Here is a 27,601-nt window from a genome sequence, read left to right as displayed (position 1 = left end):
GCATAAGGTATTCATTCCTGGTTGATATACTTCCCACTGAATGTCATAAATTAGGGTTATTAGATCTAGAGAGGAAAAAAAATCAACCGACACTCAGTTAAATTTGAATTTCACATCATGAGTACTTTTTTTTTTTAAGTATAAGTATGACCTATGTAATATTTGCTTCATACTTACACTAAGAAATTATTCTTCATGTGAAATTCACATTTAGCTGGGCATCCTGTATGTGTTTTCTGGCAACCCTATCAAATGGGAATTTCTGTTCTTGCAGCTTCTCCACCTTTTAATCTGCAGAACTTCACCCAGGGCTCAGAGTATAGAGGTGGGTGGGGGTGGGTAGGTGTAAGAGAGCATACTTGGCACTCATTGCCAGGCCCTTGGCAACTTCCAAGTCTAGAAAAGTGCTGAGACATCAGATCAGGGGGAGGAGGACCCCAGGGATGAGGTGACCCCGGGGATGAGACAGCTCTGCATCAGACTAGTCATGCATCCATTTAAGTCAATACCAATTTCCCCCATACCCCAGCAGGGCAGCTGCAAAATATATCAGTGGTTCCTGAGCTGGAGTCAATAGTCAGGCCATATCATAAGTCTTTATGATATGCTAACTGTATGGATACATGGATGAGGTTATCCAACGTTCCACCAGCAAGATGTGAGGACTATATGTACATACATATATTTATTTATATGTATATAAAGATTCACAGCTTCTCCCCCGCCTCGCCTCCAAGAGGAGAGAATTCTATTGTCACCTGCGCAGTGTTCCTGGGCTCAGAATCGTACAGGACCAGGTTAATGGATGAGAAAGGGAATCAATGAAGTCAAGGCCAGGTTAGTTGACAGAGCAAAGGCCGTGAGCTAGTTTCCCACGAGAAAAGAACAGATTCAGAAGATGGGACAGGTCGGGCAGGAAGAAGAACACATGTGGAGGGGGTGAGGGCAGGAGGGGGGTGGACAGAGGCTGGATGATCAGGACTAGGGAGAGAAGGAGGGGACCTGGAGGCACGCTCCTGCCAGGCTCTGTACCACCACAGAGAGAAGTAGATAGCCAAAGAAGCTTTCCAAGAAGTTCTGCTGTGGGTCGTAAGATTCATCCCCCTCGAGGCATTTCTTGAGAGTCTGTGGGTAATATTTATATTATATTTATTTCCGTGACTTTTGTTGCTGGCACATTGATGTTTTCCTCTGAATGTGAGTTATGCCAAGAAACTCCTACATTCAACTCAGCTTCCAGCAGTTGACCTACCGTGAGGAAGGGGGGAAGGGAAGCAGGGCAACAAGGATGCATTAATGTCGGTCACACCAATGTTGGGCAGCAACACTGTGATAGTAGCGCCTCATTTATCCCATCATTATAACATTCCCTGGGAAGAGCTAAAATAAGTATTCCCAATGGGAACGTTAAAAAATAAATTGACATTATCTATTCATGCGGTTATGACACTATGGATTTTCTTTTTACCTCCTTTTGTCATGCAAAGTAGAACTTACACTCCAAATTAGTGGGGGTTTTTTGTTTTGTTTTTTTAACTTTCAGAGGTGTTGCCATGGTTGTTAAAATCTTTGCATCTCTGTATCATTGCATTGCATTGCAACTTGAACACTGCAAGAACAATGGGATCTCCTGTTTTGGAATTATCTTTAGAGTTTATGTTAAATTGTTTTGATTATCCTCAGTAATGGAAAAATACTTCATCCTTAAAGATGCATTTGACTTCAGGAAACGGCCAAGGATAATTTGGAACACAGTTTGATAGATAAAGTATGTAATCTTCATAGATAATAATTTTGGATAAAAACAAGATAGGAAAAGTAATGAAACTTTTAATAGCTCATAAGCTGAAAATAATTATAAAAATGAGACACTCTTGAGCAATGGATTTAGTTGAATAAAAGTATAAACTCCTAAAAAACTGTTTTTCAAAATAACCACTTATTTGGAACTGTGTTTATTCATTTGTTTGTTCTTCCATTCATTCAACATTAATTCAACAAACATGCCTTGAGGATCCGCCAAATCTTATATACTTGCTTTGAGTGTACCGAGATGAAAAATCTTAGTTCTTGTCCTCAAAGAACTTTTAAATTCCATTGAAAAATAGATGTACAAATGCAAAATTATAGTGCATAGGTCTTATCTGAAACCTTTGAAAGGTTTTGGAATTCAGAATTTCTCACATCTTATCTTAGTAAGGTAACATGATGGTATTCTAGTTACTGTAAGTGTACTGTAAGTGTATAACAATTACCCCAAAACTTAGTAGTTTTTTTTTTTTTTTTGAAACAGTCTCACTCTGTTGCCTCAACTACAGGCTGTGGCGTCAGCCTAGCTCACAGCAACCTCAAACTCCTGGGCTCAAGTGATTCTCCTGCCTCAGCCTCCCGAATAGCTGGGACTACAAGCATGCGCCACCATGCCCGGCTAATTTTTTCTATTTTTGGTATAGACGTGGTCTTGCTCTTGCTCAGGCTGGTCTTTGAACTCCTGAGCTCAAACGATCCGCCCACCTTGGCCTCCCAGAATGCTAGGATTATAGGCGTGAACCACTACGCCCAGCCTGGGTTTTAATAAAACAACAAACACATTCATTTTTCTCGTGCATCTGGATTTTGGGCAGGAGTTGGTGGCATCAGCTTGTCTTTTCTCTACTCAGCCAACAGGTGACATGCTTGTGTACCCAGGGTAGGGATTGCCTGAAGGCTTCCTTGGTCAGTTCAACAAATGTAGACCTAAATCCAACCCTATAAATAATTATTTTAGATGTACATGGACTAAAGACTCCAACAAAAAGGCAGAACTTACCAGACTAAGTGAAAAAGCATGTCTTAACTCTATGCTGTCTAAAAGAGGCATACTCTCACCATTTTAATACAAAGACACCAATAGGTTGAGAGTCAGAGGATGGAGAAAGATATAATACTATGCAAATAGTAAGCATAAAAAATTTTAGAGCAGCTGTATTTACATCAAACAAAGTAGAATTCAAGACAAGGAGCATTAGCAGAGATGAAGAGAGACATAATGACAAGAGTGTAAATACATTAGGAGGACCAACCAGTTATAAATGACTATGTGCTAAATAATAGAGCTTCAAAATACATGAAGGACAAACTGTCAGGAATAAAGCAATTAAAAGATAAACAAATCCACAACCATTGTTGGAGATTTTTACATCTCGCTCTCAGTAATTGATAGAACCAGGGAGACAAAAAATCCATTAAGAATATAGAAGGTCTAAATAATACCATTAATTACTTTGACTTAAATGACCTTTTGGAACACTATGCTCAACAAGGGAGGATTCATATCCTCTCAAAACACAAATAGAATGTTCACTTAGATGAACTAAATGCTGGATCATCAAACAAGTCTTAATAGATTTTGGGTAAATATTGATTTCTTAAAGAGTATGTTTTCTGACCACAATGGAATTAAATTAGAAATCAATAACAGTAAGATATCTGGAAAAATCCAAAATATTTGGAAATTAAGCAACAAACTTTTAAAAAACAAGTCAAAAAAATCATAAGAGAAATTAGAAGATATTAAAAATGTAATGAAAATACAATATACAAAATTTGTGGAATGCATCTAGAACTTAGAGGGAAATGTACATCTTTAAGTGCTTCTATTGGACAGTAAGAAAAACTTAAATTATCTAAGTTCCAATTTAAGGAACTACAAAAAGAAAAGCAAATTAAACCCAAAGCAAGAAGAGAATAGTATGAATAGGTATCAGTGAAATAGAAAAACAAGCAATCAATAGAGAAAATTATACAGAACCCAAAGTAGTCATTTGAAAAGATACATAAAATAGACAAAACTCTAGCAAGACTTATTAAGATAAAAAAGGAGAAAATATAATTTGCCAATATCAGGAATTAAAGAGGGGCTAGCACTACAGATCCTATAGGCATCAAATAGATAAGAGAATATTATGAACTACTTTAGGTGTGAATTCATGGCTTTCAATATACACAAATATACATGTAGTATGTGTACATGTATATACTTGTGTATATGTCTATAAATATATATATATATATATATTTGTAGATAAATATACACATACATATAATTTCTAGTTCTGCCCACTGACATGGCCCAAGCATCAACACCTTGGGCCTTAGGTAGCATTGAGCACACCTAAGGCCCAATCTTGATTTCTGAAAACCATTCTCAACCAAAAGAACCAAGGCTTTTTGAAAGAATGACTAATTCAAAGCCAGGCAAGAAACTTACAAAATGAGCCTGGAATGTTTTATTCCAGAAAGTATGGAAATCCCCAAAGAATTAATGGGGATCTGTCAAAGGACAGAGAATTTAGCTTCCATGGGCTTCCTGGGACAAATAACATTAAAATAAATAATAATAGTAACAAATCGTAGCCCACTGAACAAAACAGGAATCCACAGAGTCCACGTTTGGTATAAATAAACATGTGAATACATGTTTGTCCTCAAAGAACTTTTAAATTAGATGAGGAACAGATTATTTACATAGTTTTAATTTACCTGTTGATAAAACAATATTAATTACAATGGGAAAAGCAGAAACCTTACAGTGGAGAAGGCTAGCAGACACCATCTTCATCAAATGGTCAAAGATAATAGCACCAGTATTAAAGCAAAATCAGAACCGCCTGATAGAACACATTGAGAAGAACACAAAACCACCTTTGTGATATTGCTGTCAAAGATTCATAACCCGAGTCTAATCACAAGGAAACACTGGGAAAACCTAAACCATGGGTAGTAGGTTAAGAACCCAGGCCTACTAGTTCCAGACCTAGTCTGCTGCTCTAAACCAGACATTGAATATGGCGATTCCCTCAAAACCTGATTTCCTATCAGCCTGCCTGCTCCTGTAGGCTGAAACCTCCCCTAGTTTATGCAGCTGGGCTTCTGCCCTGGTTCCTTGTTCATGCTCTAGTGATTTGATGATTCCAGAACCATGCCACACGCCTAGGCCTATTTGCCTGGGCTGTGATTTTCTGTCTAGTTTTTGCTGGTTTCTGTGCCCGGAAACACAGCTCACTTGACTTCTAAGTCTGTTTCAACCTGGATAAAGTTCTCTTGAATTCGGATCCTGGTTCTATGTGACTGTGAGTGTTCCCACTACTAACTACGGATGCTGTGCTCCCACTTACCAGGTGAGACTTCCTGTGTAGATGCAACTTGAACTGGACCCACGTTTTTCTTGCTCGAATGCAGGGGTCCTCAAACTTTTTAAACAGGGGGCCAGTTCACTGTCCCTCAGACCGTTGGAGAGTGCGCACTGTGGGCCCGGGATGAGTCGGCTGCTAAGCAGGACAGGCAGCGGGGGCAGAAACACCCAGAGGGCTGGATAAATGTGCTAGGCGACCCGCATGTGGCCCGTGGGCCATAGTTTGAGGACGCCTGCTCTGATGGATACTGCATCTTACGACCCAACATTGTTTTTGGGTTGATGTATCCTAAATCTAGTCCCACTAGCTCCAGTTTATTCCCTGGCTCCTGAGGGGTAGGTAGCCTTCGGGCCCCAATGTGCTTCACATTTTGGTCTATAAGAGTGATGATGAAGTACTCAAATCATAACACGTGGAAGATGGGTCAATAAGCATAAAGGCTATTGTAAGTAAAAAATCGACATGATGAAAGTAGCATTTTAGGATGGTTAGTATCCTAGTGTTATGCAGGCTAGATCAGAAGCAGGGGACACTTGCCAGAATGTTAATCCATTAATTGAGGTGTGTTGTGCTTAAGACTTGACCTAAGATGGTGGTAGTGAACATAAGAAGTAATGAATCTAAAACACTTTATGCAAATACTATGCTATTTGCATAAAGATGTTCACTGCAGTATAATTTATAATAGCAAAAGCCTGCAATGACCCCAATATCCAACAGCAGGGGAACGATTTAAATAAATTCTGGTTATGGCCCATATAGTGAAGTATTATATAACTAACTAAATAAACCACTATGACAACTATGAATCAAAATGAGAAAGTGGATGTGATATATTAAGTAAAAGAAAAAAGCAGGATACAAGACAAAATGTGCACAAGCATTACAAAGGCTATAAATATGCATACAGGATATGCACCTGCATTTTATCAAGTGGTAACAGTGAATGTGTGATAGAGTTGGAATTATGTGTGATCTTATTTTCTCTATTTTCTGAATTCTTATAATATGGTTACATAAAGATTCTGTAATTCTAACTTATTCTATGTCTGATTTAAGAGATCATTTTCATAAGTTTATTGGTGCCCTGATGTCTCCCTCATCCTGGAATGACACTTGGGAGGGTATAAACATAGCCTTTTTGAGAAAGTCATTCTTTAACCACCAAAAACAGGTTTGGTCTTTGATGAAAAAAATAAAAACAGTTAACAACAACAAAACATCATTTTCCAGGCACCCCAAAGACCTACTCACTGAAAATCTGTGTGTTGGATTTATATTGATTTCTAGCATATTTGGGCCCCAGCTCCCTTCCAGACCACCCAGTGCCAACTTATACTCACTTTCTCCTTCCCTGTGGGCCATGATGAGAACTAAAGTCAAAGTCAACAAGCCCTGACCATTGACTGACTGGCATGGCTTTTTCCTCCTAATACTGTTTGTTCTTCATTTCTACTTTGGGGTGGCATTAACTCAACTGATAAGATCATGGACTTTGAAACAGTCCATAGGTTCAAATTCTGGGTCTTGTGCTCATAGCTGTGTGACTGTGGGCAAGTTACTTAACCATGCCATGCCTCCATGGGCTCAGTGGGTGATATTATGTACATTACAGGATGGTGGAGTGGTTGTAGTGAGACCAAGGAAGAGTTGTTGATAGAGCTAATTTTGCTGTTCCCCAACCTCACCAAGTTGCTGCTGAGGGAGAAGGATGCTGGGTTCTGAGTGGACCCTGTACCTCCTGTTTGGGGGAGGGCAGGGCAGGGCTGTACACAAGGACCTTATACCTTGCACCTCAACCTGTTCTGAACTGCTGCCTGTATTTGTGACTCTCCCTGAACAGTTTGGGAGTCACTGTCACCCGGCACCCAGACCCTCTGATGCAGCTACAGAATGTACTGGGGTTGAAGGCACAACGATTTTCAGATGAGGCAGGAAAAGCAGCATTCTTTGTAAACCTTAATGGGGGCAAAGATGTAAGCAGGTAGTTCAGAAACAACCACTTAATTTCTAAAACACAGCTCTCTGAACTCATCTCCTCTGAATACTCCCTTTTGTGGTATTTATGGCCTTTCAATCACCTCTTCCTCATTTCTTCCAGAACCTCTGGGAGCCCAGCTACTGGTCAGATCTATGTAGGAGCCCAGTCTGCACAGGACTCCCCTGGGCACCACAAGGGGACACTACAATGCAGGGCCATGGTCAGTAAGTATCAAAGAGCAAAGGGAATAATTCAGTAGTCTCCTGGCTCTCCTTCTACCACATTTCACACTTGTCCTTGCCAGGGAGTCTAGGACCCTTGATGAGTACAAAGTTCATAGCTCTTCCTTGTGCATGCCATTGTGCCCCAAATTTCAGCACCTCGATGATACACTCTAAGGACTCACCCCAAAAATTTCATATGTGGCCCAAAATGTTGAATGATGGGTTGATGTAGCCCATGACCACCAAGACCACTTCCAACTCTGGTCCAGTGGGAGGGGCACAGACTACAGGATGGGGACAGGATACTCTTGCACACCTCACTGAGCAGCTCCATCTTCCATCAAGAAACTCTGGATCGGCCACGTGTGGTGGCTCATGCCTCTAATCCCAGCACTCTGGTAGGCTGAGGTGGGAGGATCACTTGAGGCCAGGAGTTCAAGACCAGCCTGGGTAAGAGCGAGACCCTATCTCTACAAAAAAATAGAAAAATTAGCCGGGCGTGGTGGTGTGTACCTGCAGTTCCAGCTTTTTGGGAGACTGAGGCAGGAGGAGCCCAGGAGTTTGAAGTTGTAGTGAGCTATGATGGCGCCACTGCACTCCAGCTGGAGCAATAGGGTGAGATCCTTAAAAAAAATAAAAAATAGGAAAAGTAACATTCAAATGAGTGTAACATTCATAGGGAAGGACTGCAAGTGGAAAGATGGGCCATAGAGCCATTCCAAGGCAGAGTTACAAGGTGGGTGACTAGAACATGAGCAAATAACTGCCATTAGAGGGCGCTGCAATGGTTCTTGCTTTCAAGAAAGGCATATTTTAAAAGACGGCTTACATATAAAAATAACTATAAAATAAGGTAGATCATTAACCACAACAAGCAAAGTACAAATAAAGGTAGTGGGGACACACACAAAAATGACAGTATATAAAATGTGATATATGTATACCATGGAGTGCTATTCAGCTCTAAGAAATAACGGTGATATAGCACATCTTATATTTTCCTGGTTGGAGCTGGAGCCCATACTACTAAGAGAAGTATCCCAAGAATGGAAAAACAAGCACCATGTATACTCACCAGCAAACTGGTATTAACTGAGCAGCACCTAAGTGGACACATAGGTACTACAGTAATAGGGTATTGGGCAGGGGGGAGGGGGTGGGTATATACATACATAATGAGTGAGATGTGCACCATCTGGGGGATGGTCATGCTGGAAACTCAGACTTGTGGGGGGAGGGGGGAAGGGCATTTATTGAAACTTTAAAATCTGTACCCCCATAATATACCGAAATAAAAAAAAAATGACACTATAGCATTCAACACAGTGCTATGTCTGTCCTGTATAGAGCAGGTACTCACAAAACCAGAGAGAAGCAGACATTGGGCAGTGTCTGATTTTTAACTTGCATAGCTGATGCTTCATTCTCTACAAGTCATTCTGAACACTCGATGCAGCTTAGAATCACCTGGGAAGCTTTTAAAACTACTAATGTCCAGCCCTGACGTTCAGAGATTCTGCTATAATAGGTCAGGGATGAGGCCTGAGCATTAGTGTTTTTCAGATGCTCCAAAATAATGCTATTGAGGAAGTAGCCAGGGTTGAGAACCTCTGTTCTCTATATATGTTTTCCCCTTTGGAAGGTTAAGGGACTAAGAACCCAAGGAGAGAAATGCAATTCCAGGAAGTCGTAAATCTTAGATAACTTCCTCTCAGCGGTGCATAGAAACTCAGAGTAATACATCATTTCTGTCCCTTATCTCTCTGAAGAATTCTTTTTTTTTTTTTTTTTTTTTTTTTTGAGACAGAGTCTCGCTTTGTTGCCCAGGCTAGAATGAGTGCCGTGGCGTCAGCCTAGCTCACAGCAACCTCAAACTCCTGGGCTCGAGCAATCCTCCTGCCTCAGCCTCCCAAGTAGCTGGGACTACAGGCATGCACCACCATGCCCGGCTAATTTTTTCTATATATATTATTTGGCTAATTAATTTCTTTCTATTTATAGTAGAGACGGAGTCTCGCTCTTGCTCAGGCTGGTTTCGAACTCCTGACCTCGAGCAATCCGCCCGCCTCGGCCTCCCAGAGAGCTAGGATTACAGGCGTGAGCCACCGCGCCCAGCCATCTCTGAAGAATTCTAACACTGAAAATTGAGAGTTCTTTATTAGGAAATGACTGTGTAAATATATTTAATTACTGAAAATCTTCAGCAACCAAAAGAAAATTATGTTTTTTTTTTTTTTTTTGAGACAGAGTCTCGCTTTGTTGCCCAGGCTAGAGTGAGTGCCGTGGCGTCAGCCTAGCTCACAGCAACCTCAAACTCCTGGGCTCGAGTGATCCTACTGCCTCAGCCTCCCAGGTAGCTGGGACTACAGGCATGCGCCACCATGCCCGGCTAATTTTTTTATATATATATCAGTTGGCCAATTAATTTCTTTCTATTTATAGTAGAGACGGGGTCTCGCTCTTGCTCAGGCTGGTTTTGAACTCCTGACCTTGAGCAATCCGCCCGCCTCGGCCTCCCAAGAGCTAGGATTACAGGCGTGAGCCACAGCGCCCGGCCAATTATGTTATTTTTGATAATAGACACTTGCTATGATTGAGTCCACTTATGATAATAAATGTATGCATTTTGATACACTTTATCTCATTTGTTTTTCTCCAGATCTCTGCTGGTTTAGTAAAGTGTGCTTTGTTTTGCAAATGATTGGCCTAATATCACACCTCCTGAAGTGACAAAGCCACGTTCTACTTTGTTTTTCAGTCTTCTGTGTTTTTCTAGATCGTTGGTGTCATGCTAAAATCTGACATATTCTATGATGAATCAATAGTATTGCTTTTTAATGTTAAGAGTAAAAACTTTGGCCCTATTTTAACGAACTGCTTAACGGGCAGGATGATGAAACAGAAATAAAATACATTGAAGAGGGGAAGTAAGAGTTATGAGGAATTGGTTCTCTGCACTGGCCATTCTAAGGAGACTAAAAAGACATAAAGAAGCCGGGCGCGGTGGCTCACGCCTGTAGTCCTAGCACTCTGGGAGGCCGAGGCAGGCGGATTGCTCGAGGTCAGGAGTTCGAAACCAGCCTGAGCAAGAGCGAGACCCCGTCTCTACTATAAGTAGAAAAAAAAATTAATTGGCCAACTAATATATATATAAAATTAGCCGGGCATGGTGGCGCATGCCTGTAGTCCCAGCTACTCGGGAGGCTGAGGCAGCAGGATCGCTTGAGCCCAGGAGTTTGAGGTTGCTGTGAGCTAGGCTGACGCCACGGCACTCACTCTAGCCTGGTCAACAAGCGAGACTCTGTCTCAAAAAAAAAAAAAAGACATAAAGAACTGTAACAAAATATAATGAACTATTTAGCTCATAGCATCATAACTGCTAAATAAATGCTCATTGAAAGAATAAAAGAACGGATAAATGAACTGTAAAACACTTATGAAAATGACCATAATGATATGTAAATTTATTGAGTATTTACCATATACCAGACATTGTTTTAGCCCATTATGTGTTATCTCTCTCTTTTTTTAAATTTCCATTTTTTAGAGGCAGGGTCTCGCTCTGTCTGGAGTGCAGTGGCGCGAGCACAGCTCACTGGGCTCAAGTGATCCTCCCTCCTCAGCCTCCCGAAGTGCTAGGATTACAGGTATGCCAGGCCTCAAATTCTTTTTATTAATGGCTGCATGTATATATCCTATCCCATCTTTTTACCTTTAACTTATTTGTTACTATATTTTTAAAGTAGGATTCTTGTAGACAGCATACAGTTGATTTTGCTTTTAAAAATTCAGTTTGATAGTCTCTGCCTTTGAATTATACTGTTTAGTCAATTTACACTTAATGTAATTATTGATTTAAACAGTTAATTACCTTTCCTTTAAAGAGAACAAAATGAGAAAAAGTCTTCATAGTTATGTTTAGCATCTTCTGATAAGTCTGAAGTCATTCTTTTCTTTGTTTTTCTTTATATAATGACTTTGGGGGCAGCTTTTAACACATTCTCTTTAACACTGATTCTCAGAAATTTGATTATGAGGTACCTTGGTGTACTTTTCTGCTGGGGTTCAGGAGCTTTTTGGATCTGTGTATCTTCTAGTTTTCATCAAACTTGGAAAATTTTTGGCCATTATTCCTTGAAATATTCTCCCACCTATGACCTTTCTGGCACTCCAATGACAGATACATCAGACTGCTTGATACTGTTCCATGGGTCACTGTTGCTCTCTTCATTTTTTTCTCTTTCTTTTTTTGGTAATCTTTATTGCTAAGTCTCCAAGTTCACTGATATTTTCTTCTGCTGTGCCTAATCAGTGGTAAATGTCATCCAGGGTATTTTTCATTTTAGATACTGTATTTTTCATTTCTAGAAATTTCATTTGGGTCTTGTTTTCTTCCTTTTCTCTCATAATTATATTTATGTATATTCACATTAAACATAAAGGATTATGTTTATATTTACTAATCATTATGTAGAGAATGTATCCTGTACCTTCTTGAGCATCTGGAGCACAATAGCCGTGTTAGAGGCTTTACTATTTCACCATCTCTGTCATTTCTAGGCTTATTGCTATTGATTAATTTTTCTCCTGGTTACAGATTACATTTTCCTGCATGCCTGGTGATTTTGTCTGGATATCAGAACACTAAATTTTTACACTGTTGGGTGCTAGATTCTGTTGCATTCCTTTAAAATATCGATCTTTGATTTGACATGCAGTTAAGTCCCTTGGAATCAGTTTGATCCTTTCAAAGCTTTTAAGTCTAAAAAGCCTTTTAAGTCTTTTAAAGTCAGAGCAGTCTTTAGTCTAAGAATAACATAGCCCCACTACTTGGGTAAATCCCTTTGGAGAACTCTAGCCTATGCCAGGTATATGCTCATCCCCGTGTGAGCTGAGGACATTATATGTCCTACTGATTTATTGTGGTTCTTTACTCAGTATTGGGAGTTTCACCCAATGCATATCAGCATTTAGCCAATGATTTGAAGGGATCCCTCCTCAGATCTCTGGAGATCTCCCTCTCTACATCTCTCTCTTGTCCAGTATTCTGGACAAGATGTCATCTCCTCAGTCTCCTAGAACAGCCATCTTTCTTGTCCTCAACTCAACTGGGCTCTGTTTGGATTTCCAGTATCTCTGCTTTGTGCTGTATTCTGGAAACTGCCTCCAGGTAGCAATACAGGTGAGGGCTCACCTCATTTATTTCTCTTCTCTCAGGGATCACAGTCCTTTGTTGCTTACCTATTATCAAATGTCTGGAAAAATAGTTGTTTCATACATTTTGTCTGTTTTTTTTTTTTTTCTTGTCATAGTTGTTTATGGCAGGAGGGAAGTTCTTATACCAGTTAGTCCTCCAGGTCAGCAGCAAAAATTCACTATGTTTCTTCATAATTATCATGGCTGTTATTGGAAATTTTTACACCTATATGATCTTTAAGATCATTTTCTTCTATTACAAAACCCTTCAACACATGAAATAAAAGTGAAACATGGAGTTAATATATTAGTTTTTGGAAAATTGACTTTATTTTATTTTGCCTCCTTTGCCAGGCACATATTTGCTTTCTTTTTGTGTCTTGCTTTATACCCTTCCATAACATTTTATAAATCTTCCCCATGTAATACAGAATTTTTTGTTCAATTTATTTACAAGATTTTATGGTTTTTGAACGAAACATTTTCCTAGTTCCATCTCCAACTCATTATTGCATACATAAAAAGACATTACTTTTAAACTTATTTTGAATATAGCTATCTTACCATGTTTCCTTGTTAATTCTAGTTTTTAAAAAGCCAATGGCTACAGGGTTTCCAGGAAAATAATCTAATCATCAGTAGAATGCTAATAATGTTATCGCTTCTTTTCCAATATTTGTATTTTATTTTTTCTTATTTATTTCATAGAACATCCAAAGCAAGGTGGAATTATTATCGTGACACTGATGATCCACAGCTTATTGTTTTAGTATTTCACCATTTTGAATAGTATCTTCTTTTGAATTGTGTTAAACAATCTTTATCATATTTAAATAATTTCCCTCTCTATTAATTTTACTCAGAGATTTATTAATAATGACCATAAAATGGCATTAAATGCCTTCTCGGGGTTTTAAAAAAAATACAGTACTTTCTTTTTTCTCTTTTAATTTGTTGATATAATTAATTATTTAGGTAGATTTCCTTGGAAGAAATCCTACTTAATCATAGTGTAGTTTTTCATACACTGCTAAATTCTATTTGCTAACATTTTAGGCACAACTTTTTAATCTACATTCATAAGTGCAATCATGATACATATATAATTTTTTCTTGGCCCTATATCAGGTTTTACTATTAAGTGTATAATGATTTCCTAAAGTGGAGAAGCTATCCACATTTTTCTGTAGTCTAGAATAGTTTTTAGATCAGCCATTCTCAAAGTGTGGTCCACTTAGGGGACTGGTGAAATCCAAGCTATTTTTACAGTAACACTAACATTCTTTGCCCTTTTCCCTATGTTGACTTTTGCACTAGAAGTACAAAAGCAACAGTCCACTAGCTGATACATTAGCATGAATCAAACCACCAGCACCAAACTGTACCAGTAGTCATAGTCTTCACTTCATATGCTCATAGGAAGAAAAAAAAGAGGTCGTTTTCTCTTAAAAATGTTCTAAATAAAGCAGTAAAAAATATTAATTTTATTAAATCTTGACACTTGAGTAGGCATCTTTTTAATATTCCGTGTGATGAGACAGGAAGTACACCTACAGCACTTCCGCTGCATACAGAAGTATGATGGTTGGCGCTTCCGGAAAAGCATGTTGTGACTGAATTGCAAACTGAACTAGCTCTTTTGTCACGGAACGCTACTTTTACTAGAAAGAACAACCAATAGACAAATAGCAGAGTTGGGTGTTTTGTGGACATCTTCTTGCAAAGGAACGAAGCGAGCCAATCACTTAGGGAAAACATCTGACAATATTTGTTGCAAGGGATAAAATGTAAGCTTTCAGTAAAAATTAACATTTTGGAAAATTGCATCTGCCACCATGAGCCCGATGTCTTCGCAATCATTAAAAGGCTTGTCTGATGAGATGGAAGAAGTGATATTAATAAATGTTATTTTAAAAATATTGTGTAATAAAAATGTGACAAAGTTTGAAAGATCTGCATAAATCACTGAACTAATATTTTCCAAAATGACCAATGCACGATGCTACAAAATCATGCATGAGTAAAAGTCCATGCGAACTTTAATATAGACCACTTATATACAGTGGATTTTAATGTAACAGAGTGTGAAAAGTTCATCCATATGGCTTCAGATTCCACACTGCAACTAACTTTTAGAAAACTACTGCTAGTCAAGTTTGGGTGAAGTACTAAAGAAGAATATCCACAATTATCTCATTAAGATACTCTTTCCTGTTCCAACTACATATTTCGGTGAGGTTAGATCTTCTTCATATACTTAAGCCAAAATAATATATTCCAGCAGATTGAATGCAGAAGTAGATAAGAGAATTCAGTGTTCTTTTCCATTAAGCTAGACATTAAAGAAGTTTGTGACAATGCAAACTAATGCCACTCTTCTCACTAGATTTTTTTGAGAATATAGTTACTTTTTCATAAACCATGTTGCTTACATTAATATATAATGTGTTCATTATATTATTTTAAAATGAATTAATACTTTTAAAAAATTTGTTTTTATTTCTATTATGGCAAATACTAAATAGTTATTATAACCCACATACACAAAGGCTTTTTGAGGTCCTGAGGAATTGTAATAAAGGAGAGCGGTTCTGAGACCACAAAGTTTGAGAACAACTGGCTTAAATCACATCAGCGTTATTTGTTGTTTTAATGATAACATAGATCTCAACAGTGGAAACATCTGGATCTTTTGCCTTTTTAAATGGGGGAATTTACAGCCACCTTTCTTTCCCTCTGTTTATTTACTTAACTTGTCTATTGTTAATTTTGGTAGCTTAAGTTTTCATTAGGAAATCATCCATTTCTTCTAGGCTTTCAAGTTCATTGCTACTGAGCTGCAGGTAGTATTTCTCATACTTCCTTCCATCATTTTTGTGCCCTTGGCTTTCTTTCCTTTCTTAATTCTAATTTTGAAGTTTTTCTTTATTTTTTTTCTCCTGAACTCTCTCTTTATTTCATTGATTTCAAACATCCCATTCATAAAACAGTCTAGAAGCTTTGGGAGAAAGAAAATAGAAGGGGAGACAAGAGTAGACAAGAGGCATCAAGGAAGGTCAAGGCAGGCCCTGGCTGTGGCACATGGGATGCCCCCTCAGCTGGTCCCTGAGAACGTTCCAGAAAAGAAGGGGACTGTCAGCTGGTGTCTCAGCTTGGGCTCCACTGGGCTGATTGATATTTGTAGATCCACTGGGATCCAAGATCTGTTTCTCCACTTTTAACATTCTTAAATTCAGTTCTGCTGGTGTTACCAGACTTGGGTGAGGCTCGTGAGTAACTCTCACTAATCATATCCACAAAAATGACTGGTGTAAAAACTAGAATGCCAGTTTCACAATTCCCTACCACATGGATTAGAATACCTGCACCCATTGGTCAAAGCATTTCTTTGCTTTGCATAAAGCAGTTGTGGTTTCTTAGGGAATACTCTCGGAGCTGCATTGGTAAGGAAGGGAGGAAGTTAGGATCTGGCAGAGGGAGAAGCTGGACTGCAATGAGGTTGCGACTGAGATCCGCCTGTCATCTGCTGGGGAGCCCTGGAGCTAGAAAGACCCTTTAGAATCGCTTCAAGTCGAGGCAATGGCGGTGGGCCTTTGAATGTTCACGTTGGTCATTGGTTGGAGGTGCCCGTGGGGAGGGGAGGGGAGTAACCTTGGCAGAGGCAGGTCCCTGCCTGCCCAGGGAAGGGTGCCACTGCATGCCCCCAGCAGTCCAAGTCCCAGCAGTTGCAGGATGAGTGCAGTGGCCTGAAGAGGGTATCTGGGCAGCATCATAGTCCTCACTATAGATGTAAGATGCACCCCAAATTCAGAAACATTAAAGTATATTTTAAAAGTACACCTTACAGTGGCAGAAATATGGTAAAAAGATTCAGTCGTGTTTTTTGAAACAGAGAAGCAAGCCAGACCAGAGAACTGGAAATACAGGCCCCCCCCCCCCCCAGGGATGATTCTTCCTTGTCTGCCATTCGTGTTTCTTCTTGCAAGTCTGTTTTTCTCTTCTTTCTTGATATTCCAACTTTCTTTGCTAAACGGTTTTCCAGGAACCAACCAATACGAGAGGTGCATTGTGGCAGTGCTGTGCTGGTGAATGTTTAAAAACTAGCTCTCTGGGGGAGGAAAAAAAGTTTAAAAACTAGCTCTCTGTGGGAGGAAAAACATTATAATTTTTATTGTGATAAAGGATGTGGAGGACAGAATTTATAAATAATAATAAACTACACCATACTCTTCATCATAAATCTCATACAGGCAATCGGTTTTCATAGAATGTTGATTTTTGCGGAACTTATATGTCCCTAGCCAACCTGTGATTATAATTGATGAACAAGTCCAGCTCTGACAAGTATTGGCTGAAATTTTTTCTTAAATTAATGAATAAGACAAAAGCAAAAAAAAAATGAAGATAAATGTAAGGACATCAGTTGTTTTTCAATGATGAGAGAGACTCTTTATTGAATGAGACAATAGTTTTCAAATATGGGAAGAATATTTCCTTGATTTTTTAGTCCTATTTACTAAGTAATAGTTACACATATGATACATTTAAATTTAATTTTTATCACTGCTTCTCTACTGGAGAGAGATTTTGCTCCTCAAAGGACATTTGGCAATCCAGAGACATTTCTGGTTGTCACAGCTAGGGAAGGGGCGCTACTGGCATCTAATGAGTTGACGCCAGGGGCATCCTTCCCACAGTAAAGAATTATCTGGCCCAAGGTTGAAAAACCCTGATTTGGGTTATTAACATTTTCTCCATAAATTTTAAAAGTTTAGACAATCAAGAAAACAACAGGCCGGGCGCGGTGGCTCACGCCTGTAATCCTAGCACTCTGGGAGGCCGAGGCGGGCGGATTGCTCAAGGTCAGGAATTCGAAACCACCCTGAGCAAGAGCGAGACCCCGTCTCTACTATAAATATAAACAAATTAATTGGCCAACTAATATATATAGAAAAAATTAGCCGGGCATGGTGGCGCATGCCTGTAGTCCCAGCTACTCGGGAGGCTGAGGCAGGAGGATTGCTTGAGCCCAGGAGTTTGAGGTTGCTGTGAGCTAGGCTGACGCCATGGCACTCACTCTAGCCTGGTAGCCTGGGCAACAAAGCGAGACTCTGTCTCAAAAAAAAAAAAGAAAACAACAGATCAAACCAAGATTGGTAGTGTTTACCAATTTCTGTGGTGTAAATACTCCCACTGTGATAGTTAATTTTATACGTCAACTTGACTGGTCTACAGGGATACCCAAATACCTGGCAAAACTATTTTTGGGCTTGTTTGTGAGTGTGTTTCTGGAAGAATTTGAATTGGTAGGCCGAGGAAAGAAGGTCTGCCCTCACCAATATGGGCAGGCACCATCCGATCTGTTGAGGACTAGAATAAAACAAAAAGGTAAATTCTCTCTCTCTTCTTGAGCTGGACGTCCACCTTTTACTGCCCTTGGACATCAGAGCTCCTGGTTCTCGGGCCTTCAGACTCCGGAACTTATACACTCTCCTTCCGTCACCAGACTTGGACTGAATGACGCCACTGGCTCTCTTGACTGTTCAGCTTGAAGATGACAGATGGTGGGACTTCTCAGCTTCCATAATTGTGAGACCAAGTCCCATAATAAATCTTCTCTTGTAAATATCCATATACCTTAGTGGTTCTGTTTCTCTGGAGAACCCTAACCAATACAGTCACGGTGGCAGATTTCAGGATACCAGTGTGATATCTCCAAGCATGGGGTTGGTAAGAGATGTGGAGTAGCCACTGTCATATAACATTTCCACCCTAAAGATACAACACTCATCAGTAACCCCAAGAGCATAAATAACAGTAAAACAATTAGTAATAGGTTCTGTGTATCTATTACCTATGTTTGTAATATCATTTATTTAATTACAAGTAAACTTATTTAATTTTTAATAATGGCTATGTTTAACAACTGATGCAAATTCTTGAAAATGTAACAGTCGGTTCTTGTGGGTCATTATGGACCACCCTGGCTCAGGCAAGCCACCGAAATGGCTATCAACCACCCACTCTCAAAAATTCACATTTTATATATCCCATGTCTTGGAAAGACTGGCTCAGTTACAATTTCAGTTTTCTAGAGAAGGGACTCTGATGGTCCCAGGTAGGAATAGGTATTCGCTATGGTGTACACCTACAAGGCCATCCTGTAAATGTGCCTGGACCCCGAGGGAGCCAGCCCCCTCCCCATTAGGAAGTTACCAGAAGGAGCCTCACTGCGTGAGGACAGGCACCTCTTGTGCCCGTCCGTGACAGTGTTGCAGACACACTGCCACATGCTTCCGTCCCCACTCCGATCCTGGAGACTCTGCACAGACTGAATTTCTGATTCACCCACCTTCGTCCTTCCCCCACCCCTGAAATGACAAAATAAAATGTGGAATCAGTGGTTCTGGAAGTGTGGTCCCTGGATCAATACCAGCCAAATTTTTGTGTCCTGCCCCAAACATACCGAAAGACAATTTGTGATGATGGAGACCTGCAGTCTTTGATTTGAAAAGTCCTCCAGCTTATCCCGAGGCATGCTAAGGTACTAAATTGTATAGCTTTTCTTCTTCTTCTTCTTCTTCTTCTTTTTTTTTTTTAAAGCCACCTACTATCCTTTGGGACAGCAGCAGAACAAATCCAGATGCTCCTGATTAAATTTGGCATTTCCCTCTAGACTCCAGAAATGATGGATAATTTCTTAGGATGAGTTACTCCTACAGAGGAAAAGCTCAGCAATCATATATTGATTTTTACCATTTTTTTCTTTTTGAAGATGACTGATTTTTTAATTTCTCTGACTAGTATAGCCTCGCATACACTGTTAAATCATATACATCTTACAAAATTTAACTTTTCATGATCTATTTCTTGATTCCTCAACTAGCTGTCAATCTCTTCCAGGCAGGGACGATGTTTTTGCTTGGACCACCAAACCTAATGTAGTACAGAGCTAATATATAAGACATTTAAATACTGGATTGAAAATTTATGAAAATTAAAAAAAGTTTTCTTTGTCTAATCCTTTGCTTTTCTTTACAGGCATTATTTAAAATTTGTCATATGTAATTTCCAAAGTAGACATGCTAGAAAATTTATAATTAATTTGAATAATAAATAAACAGAAAATGATACCTGGATTTTTTCCCCCCAAATTGTGGGATTTGTACAAAATTGTAGCATAAAGAAGAAAATAAGAATCACCAGTTATTCTACTGTCCAGATAACAACTTGATACTTTGGTATGTTTCCTTCCAATCGTTATTCTGTGTTTATAAGTTTTTATTACAAAACAGAGAATATTCTACTTTTTTGCTAAACATTATATCATGAGCATTCCCATATCAATGAATATTTTTTAAAATGTGGTTTTTAATGGTTCCATGTTATTTGGTGTTATGTATGAACTATAATTTATTTAACTATTCTCCCATTTAAGACATTTGGGTTGTTTCCAGTATTTCACTTTTTAAATAACTATCGTGATGAAATGGGATACATGTGTTTTAAATGAGTACATTCCCTTTTAGAGTCAGGATTGATTGGTCCTTTTGAGTGTTTCTAAACTCTCCTGGTCAATCTTTTTTTCCTCTTTTATATTGAAAAGCTTGCTCATCAGTTTGCTTGGTCAAGAACTCATGTCTATCACTCTTTGATTTCAGGCCTTAATCAGGATCTAATGCACATGTTTACATAAATATCAAAATCAATGAAAATCAAAATTTAAAAGATCTCCCATCTGGCCAGCTATTCCTTTGTATTCCCTGGAAAGTTCCATTACTGTTACAGTCATCTATCCCAACCCTTCAGGTTTTTTGTGTCATACCATTTAATCCCCAAATCAGGAAAATGCTAATAAATTATTATCTTGCTCATTCAATTATAAGTGACCTAGGAAACAGATATCCATGCAAAAGTGCCGCTATGTTTAGTTCCAAGACATTTTCTTTGTAAAATATCTTAAGCTTTCAAGAGCCCTAAAATTCAGCAAAGCATGTTAGGTAAAAGAGCAAATTAACTTCCTATCTTGGTTTATTTCTGGCAAAAGTCAGATATCGTTTAGTTGAAATATCATACCCCAACCCCAAACTTCCTAAATTGAAATGAACAATTCTCTATGATCTTTTATTATGATAAAGCATCTTACAGCCATTATCAAGTCACTGAACTGAATGATATTCCTCACCTTTTTAAGTGGGAAAAACTAACATGTCAAATACTGTCTAATTATAACAACTAAACTTTTTTTTTTTTTTGAAAAAAATGCTTCCATGGCATGGAACCAAAGATAAATGCAAGCAGTTTTTAGGGTCTTTAAAAAATCTCTGACATAATTATTTTTCCTCCAATTTAATTTTTTTTTTCTTGGGTTGGACTTTAAAAAAAAAAGAATTTCTGATTACATCTGCAATCACGTCATTGAGCATCTTGATTGCTGAACACATGATCAAAAAACACGACTTCAGTTAGCTTGAGGTAAATACTCAATTATCACCAAGATACATGTAAGCAATCTAGAACTAAACTAGGGAGTAGAGACGAATTTACTTCTGAAATGCCTTAAATGGATGTAGCTGTTTAACTTCCCAGGAAATTTAACAGGCCAGCAATGCACACTGCCCTTTCACTATGTACTTATGAATTAGTATTATTATTTAGGTTTTTCCTCACTCTGTTATGTTAATTTTTGCAAGCAACTTCAGAAATCCTGATGTGCACTTCTAAATATAATAAGTAAGGATTTTGCCTTAATCAGGGTGTTCTACGAGGAGGCTTTTGGACCTGAACCAGCAGGTGCAAGCGGGTACTGTAACAATAAAAAGTGCAGCACACCAACCTCAACACGACTCAGAACCCTTGGGTTTCAACCCGCGTTCACTTGTACCTCTCAGCGGGGGATACCAAGGCGCGCTTCCGGAGGGCGCCGCCAGGGGGCAGCCATCCGCAGCCGCTCCGCCAATAACAGGCGCCACCGAGGGCTTTCTTCCCTCCTCTCTCGCTCACCTCAGCTTCCGCCGGAAGCGGCCGCCGCCAGTTGTTGTCTTTCGGTGTCTGGGGTTGGCTGTGCTGCCTACGGTGGGTTCTCGGCGGCCGGCCGGGTGAGGCTGGGTCTGAGAGCCGGAGAGGGGAAATTCGGCCTTAAACCCGAGCAGCGGGATGGACATTCTGAAGTCAGAGATCCTCCGGAAGCGGCAGCTGGTGGAGGACAGGAACCTGTTGGTGGTGAGGACCCCTGTGGTCGTGGGGGTTGGGGATCGAAGAGTGTGTGCGTGTGTTTGGGGGGGCATGTGTGTATACGTATGTGTGTCGGGGTGTTGGGGGTGATGGTACTGAAGGGATTTGGGGCGGGGAGGGGGCTTAGCGAGAGCCCTGCCACCATACCCGGGAGGCCCCCGCGCTCTCCACAGGTCCACCCCTTGGCACCTCACTCGGGAGCCTTAGGGATGGAAGTGAGGGATTGCAGGGAAACCCAAGGCTCTGGCTATTTCTCCTCCCCCGACTGCCCTTTTCCCCTTCGCATTTTGCCCCCGTCCCCACTCCCATCTGTCGGTATTCTGCCGGCGTTCCCCGGTTCTTCTGATGGTGGTTCACTTCTGCCGTCTCACTGAGCGTTTGTACCCAGCTGAAGCATGGAGAAAGGGCGGTCTCAGAACTCTTCCTTTTAAAGTTTCTTCCCCGTAGTAAATCCCAATGTTTTTATTCTCTTCCCCCTTCTTTCCTCTTCTCCAGTACAAAGTCTATAGGTCAGCTCTTCACTGATGGGAAGGCTAAAACTCTTTTTGGAGAGGAACTGAAAAAGAAAAAGAATTATGTGATTTAGGAACTTCTTAAGTTGATTTCCATTGCTTTATTGCATGCATAACAATAACTTAGACGACTGACTCTCAAAACTTTTGATCTCAGGACCCCTTTACACTCTTAAAAGTTAGGATCCCAAAGGACTTTTTATTATGTGCTATTTCTATGAATATTTACCATGTTAGAAGTTAAAACTGAAAAACTTTAAAAATATATATTCACTGATAATTTGGATAATAAGTTTTGCAGGCCTCCCAACTGTTGACACATTTCATTACACAATATAAAAATCACTTTAATATCCACTGATTGCTCGAGAAACTTCTTTAACCTTTGGGTTAAACCATCAAGCCCATGGTGACAGGTGTAAGTTCTTTACTCCTTTAACTTTATTGACTTGAAAGCTGGAGTTTCATCATAGGCAACAAATACTATCAGTTGTTTTTCTGAAGCGATCATCTCACTTTGTTCATTTTGGGAATTTGTCTACCAAATACCAAAGTCTCAATAATCACAGTTTGTCAGGTATTCTTACATGTAAGAATGATAGTCCATGAAAAACAGGTAGTTTCGTTTGCAACTCAGTTGCACAATTGGTTTTCCTCCAGACAGCCATCATACTTGGGCATAAATGACAAGTGCTTTATGCACCCTTCCTGTTTTGTCACACAGGATATTAAAAAGATGCAGTCAAGGATCCAGACGTAATAAAATTAATAATTTTACCACTTCATCAAGCAGATTAAGTGAAACTGGCTCTCTCTGAATGCAGTGACAGTTTGGTGCCACTGCCTTAATTCTTGCTAAGGTTTCAGCAAATTTACAGTTGCTTTCCACCCACAGTGCAAATGTCATCAGAGTGAACAGGCAAATCGTACTTTAGTACTGAAAATAGCTTTGACCTCATGGGTCCTCTCAGAGGGTCTTCAGGGCCTGTAGGGGTCTGTGGACCACAGAACATCTGACATAGATCTTTGGATGTAGTGTATGATTGGTGTATATAATGTCGTGTAAGTTAGGGTTGTTAGCTTGGTGGATGGCAAATTTCATAATCATTGAAGTTTTTTTTTTTTTTTAATGTAATCAAGATGTTTGTATCATTGAAGTTTTAAAAACAATTAGAAAAGTGGCACTAATTAAATAGAATGTTATTTAGCAGGTGAGTGGAGAGATAGTTCTTATTTGTAACTTAATGTTTTAATCTATATTTTAGGGATTTTTTTTTCTTCTGATGAGTGGCTTGGCAGTATTTTAAAAACTAATTCAGGTGTTGGAATGCATAGTTGATGTTAGGAAGGGCCAGAGTGTTGAAATCAGAGTGCTCTATTTATTTTTTTTTTTTTATTTTAGTGTATTATGGGGGTACAAGTGTTAAGGTTACATACATATATTGCCCATGCTCCCCTCAGTCAGAGTGCTTTAAAGGGAAACTTGAATCACAGAATATTCAGCTCAGCTTAAGGGTTTATAGTGTGCATATTTGCATAATCACGATCTTTGTCATGGAAATGGACCAATCTATAAACATGATCAATTTTTTAAAAATCTTTGATTTTTCATAGTTGTTTTTAATTTATCATCATATATAAACTTTTTCTGGTGTGTCTTTGGTTTTTAATTTGGTCATTGATTTAATTATTCAGATAATCCCAGTCAGAAGAGAAGATTGATTTCCCCAATTATAGAACAGTTCAGACCAACAAAGAGCATATATGAAATGAGAATAAAAATACTGAAAATCGTAGTTTTTATTAATAGTAATCTGTGAGGTATTATGCAACATACTTCATATGTTTGTACAACAACCGCATAAAGGTACTCTTATTCTCATTTACAAATGAGGAAACAGAAGCTAAGAGAAGTTACATGATTTACAGGATCACACAGCTAGCAACAGATAGAGCCTGAGTTTGTACCCTGGTCTGTCCCACCTCAAATCCTGCTCAGTTAATGGCTACATACAGAATGGATTTATATTCACCTTATGAACATAGACCTAGTTTTGATAGGTCTACTCTGAGAATTAAAGCACTTGAAAATTGGATTAACATATGTCTTGTATACTTTTCAAAGCGCTATATTATGCTATCTCATTTGAACTTAACAGCTCTTAATTAGTGCAGAAGGCAGGCATTATTATGTTGTTTTCGTGGATGATGAAATTGAGACTTAGAAGGTTACATGATTTTCTCGTACTTGTGGCCAGCCAGGGTAGATCTCAAGTCTCGGACCCAGCTTGGGGGGGTGAGTGTTCTTGCATAATTTAAGAGAACGTAGATAACTAGACATCTTTTCATATTGTATGCATGGGAAGACAGTCTTTAGATTTGCAGCTATATAGTTTTATACAGAATCAGTTGCTTTATAGCTTTTATCTTTCTGCATCATAATGTCAGTAACTTTCAAACTTTTCACTGCTTCATAATAAGAAATAAATTTTTATATTTTGATTGATATAAATGTGAAAAATTTTACTACATATGATTCTATCATATGTTTTAGTCCATTTTTTTAAAAAAACAAATCACTGCGTGGGCATCAAGAAACGGCTTTCCCCACCTATCTGTGGCTGGAAAACACTTGTCTACATGGTATTGCTGTTCCAGAACACCTGTCTCATCTTTTGTCATTTCAAGTGGTATCTCAGCTTTTTATGGTTAATCTAGGATTGTTGAAATAGTCAAATGCTTAACTACTGAGTGCCACTTTGTCAAACTGTGGAGAAACTACTAAAGTATCCTCCTCTCACCTGTCCTAAAATGTCCTACTGGTATAACTACCCTGAGGTAAGCGTAGCGTCTGCATTGCTAGAATACCAATGCTTTCTAGCCTGGTATTGGTTAAGTCTTCATTTAAGGCAAAGCCTCATTTATGTGGAAAACCAGGCTGCTCTAGGAACTCAGTGGGGAGTAATTAGGTTTACTCCTTGTAATTCTAAGGATGAGCTTTGTGTAAAAGTTTAGCGTTTTTCTTCAATATTTGCTGAATGTTTCCTACATGCACGATACTATACAGTGCCTCAGAGGTTTAATTAATAAAGTAATGCTTGGTCCTTTTCTTAAGGAACATACATTCAGTTTTATAGAGAAAATAGAAACCAACAGGCTGGAAATTCCTCAAGTGTTTCCTTGTTAAAATGGATGAGGTTTCAGTTATATCTTGGGTCAAACATTCCATCTGTGTTTTGGGTCACAACTCATCTTTTTCAGCATCATCGGGGACCTTAATATCAGTTATTCCTTTTGTCCCCGTGTCCCCAGTCTCTCTACTGGCTTATCGCCATCAGCACTGAAACATGCAGATGTCTCCCATCTCTAAAAGGATACATACACTGTTCCTTTTCTTTACAGCCAGCTGCTTAAAATAAATTCTAACTCCCACTTCTTAACCTGAGGCATTCTGGTTTCTGCCTCCATCATTATATTGAATCTGCTCCAATCAGGGAATCAAGTGACCTCCGTGTTTTATTAACTCACCTGACAGTATTGGACATTGTTGACTGGTCATCTTCTTTTGCTCTTCCTTTGTCATGTTTTATACCACAACTTCCTGTTTTTCCTTCTACTTCTCAGGCTGCTTACTCTTGATCTCCCTTACAGGCTGCTGCATTTTATTTTGGTCCCTAAAAATGTTGGTATTTCTTAAAGTTCAAGCCCAACCATTTTCCCTTCACACTGAGTATTCTCTTTTGCAAATCTTATACTCATCTCTGTGATTTTAGTTACCATTTGTATTGGGGGATTTCTTAAGAAATAGAGCCATTGGATAGACTTCCCAGTCAGTATCCATCAGTTCCTTGAAATTTTATTTAAAATTTAGCATGTATGTGTGTGTATGACCCTCTCTCCCTCTCCCTATTTATGATGTTATTAGAGGGGTCTTTGACTCAGAAAGGTTAAGAACTGGGCATTTCTGTGTTGGTGACTCCAATTCTCTGTGTCATTATTCCTCACACTGTGTTCCAGCCCTACCGACCCTTTTTCATTTTTTCAGTTCTTTGAACTTGCCTTTTTTCACACTTATTTATCCCTTTACGTGGAACAGTCTCCTGTAATCCTCCAGTTCCTGTCTTTCAGTAGTAGTATACAAGGATCTTTTGGAAGTTTTTTTTTTATGGTTGTGAAAAAACAGTGTTACAGGAAGTTTGTTGCCAAGTTGATACCACATTTTGACATCTGCAAAGTAGAGTTTTTCCCTCGACATTTTACTATGAAAATTTTCAAACTTAAAGAAAACTTACAAGAATGATACAGTGAACACCCATATGCCTTTCACCTAGATTCTATAATTAAAGCTGTAATTAACATTTTACTGTATTTGCTTTATCATGTAACTCTCCAGCTGACCATTCATCAATCCATCTAGCAATGCAGAAACTTCATTTACTTGAAAAGAGTTATACCAGGCAGGGCATTTTAGGACAGGTGATAGAAGTGTATTGACTATTTTGATAATCACAGATTAACCATAAAAAGCTGGGATACCATTTGAAATCACCACAGATGAGGCAGTTCTGCAGGAATAGCAGTACCACAGAGACAGGTGTTTTTCAATTGCAGATAGGGTAACAAAAACAATTTGCTCATCTTTATGCATTTCATATCATATTGTAGACATCAGTACACTTACCTCTAAACAATTTGCTATACATATCATTAACTAGAATCAATGTTTGCTTATATTTCTTTTCGTGTATATGCACAAATTTGCATACAAAGACGTGCACAAATTTTAAGTGTACTGTTCAATGAGTTTTGATAAGTGTGTGTGTAACCCATGTAAACCCCATCTATTTGAGATACGTAATAATCACCCTCATCCCACCTTTGAGTCTTTCCTGCCACTGCCTGCTCCAGAAGTAACCACTATTCTGATTTCTTTCCACTCAATTTTGCCTGCTCTAGAACGTCACATAAATGGGGTCATACATACTGTGTGCTTTTTAATGTCGAGTTTTGTTTTATCAGAATGTTTTGATGATACTGCATGCATTTGTTTATCCTTTTATTGTTGAGCAGAATTCTGTTGTATGAATATACCCAGTTTGTTTATCGTTCTTCCTACTTATCAGTCCTATCTGAGAGGATACCACTATGTATTTGTCAGCTTATTTGAAATGTAAGAGTTACATACTACATAGTCAAAAGGAACAATTTTGGATGCTGAAATAACATTTTGAAAGTGAAGAACTATAGCTTGGAAGACTACGTCAGTATAACGGATTTGAG

The 27,601-nt window shown here is 38.9% G+C and overlaps 1 protein-coding gene across 2 annotated transcripts in view; it reads left to right on the top strand.

Annotated features, from left to right (window-relative positions):
• Positions 1–21,574: 21,574 nt before the first annotated feature.
• The window catches only part of PRPF18 (pre-mRNA processing factor 18), a 43,239-nt gene continuing 37,212 nt past the window's right edge, over positions 21,575–27,601 (top strand). Inside the window, exon 1 of one of the 2 annotated variants that reach the window (XM_012738009.3) lies at positions 21,575–21,797. In XM_012738009.3, coding sequence (XP_012593463.1) covers positions 21,732–21,797 — 66 coding nt within the window. In that variant the 5' untranslated portion in view covers positions 21,575–21,731. The remainder of the gene's footprint in view (positions 21,798–27,601) is intronic. The other variant, XM_012738010.3, reaches the window with a different exon arrangement.

The sequence above is a fragment of the Microcebus murinus genome, chromosome 25 (genome assembly GCF_040939455.1).
Source record: "Microcebus murinus isolate Inina chromosome 25, M.murinus_Inina_mat1.0, whole genome shotgun sequence".
In the NCBI taxonomy this organism is placed as follows: domain Eukaryota; kingdom Metazoa; phylum Chordata; class Mammalia; order Primates; family Cheirogaleidae; genus Microcebus; species Microcebus murinus.
This window is presented reverse-complemented; position numbering and strand designations above follow the sequence as displayed.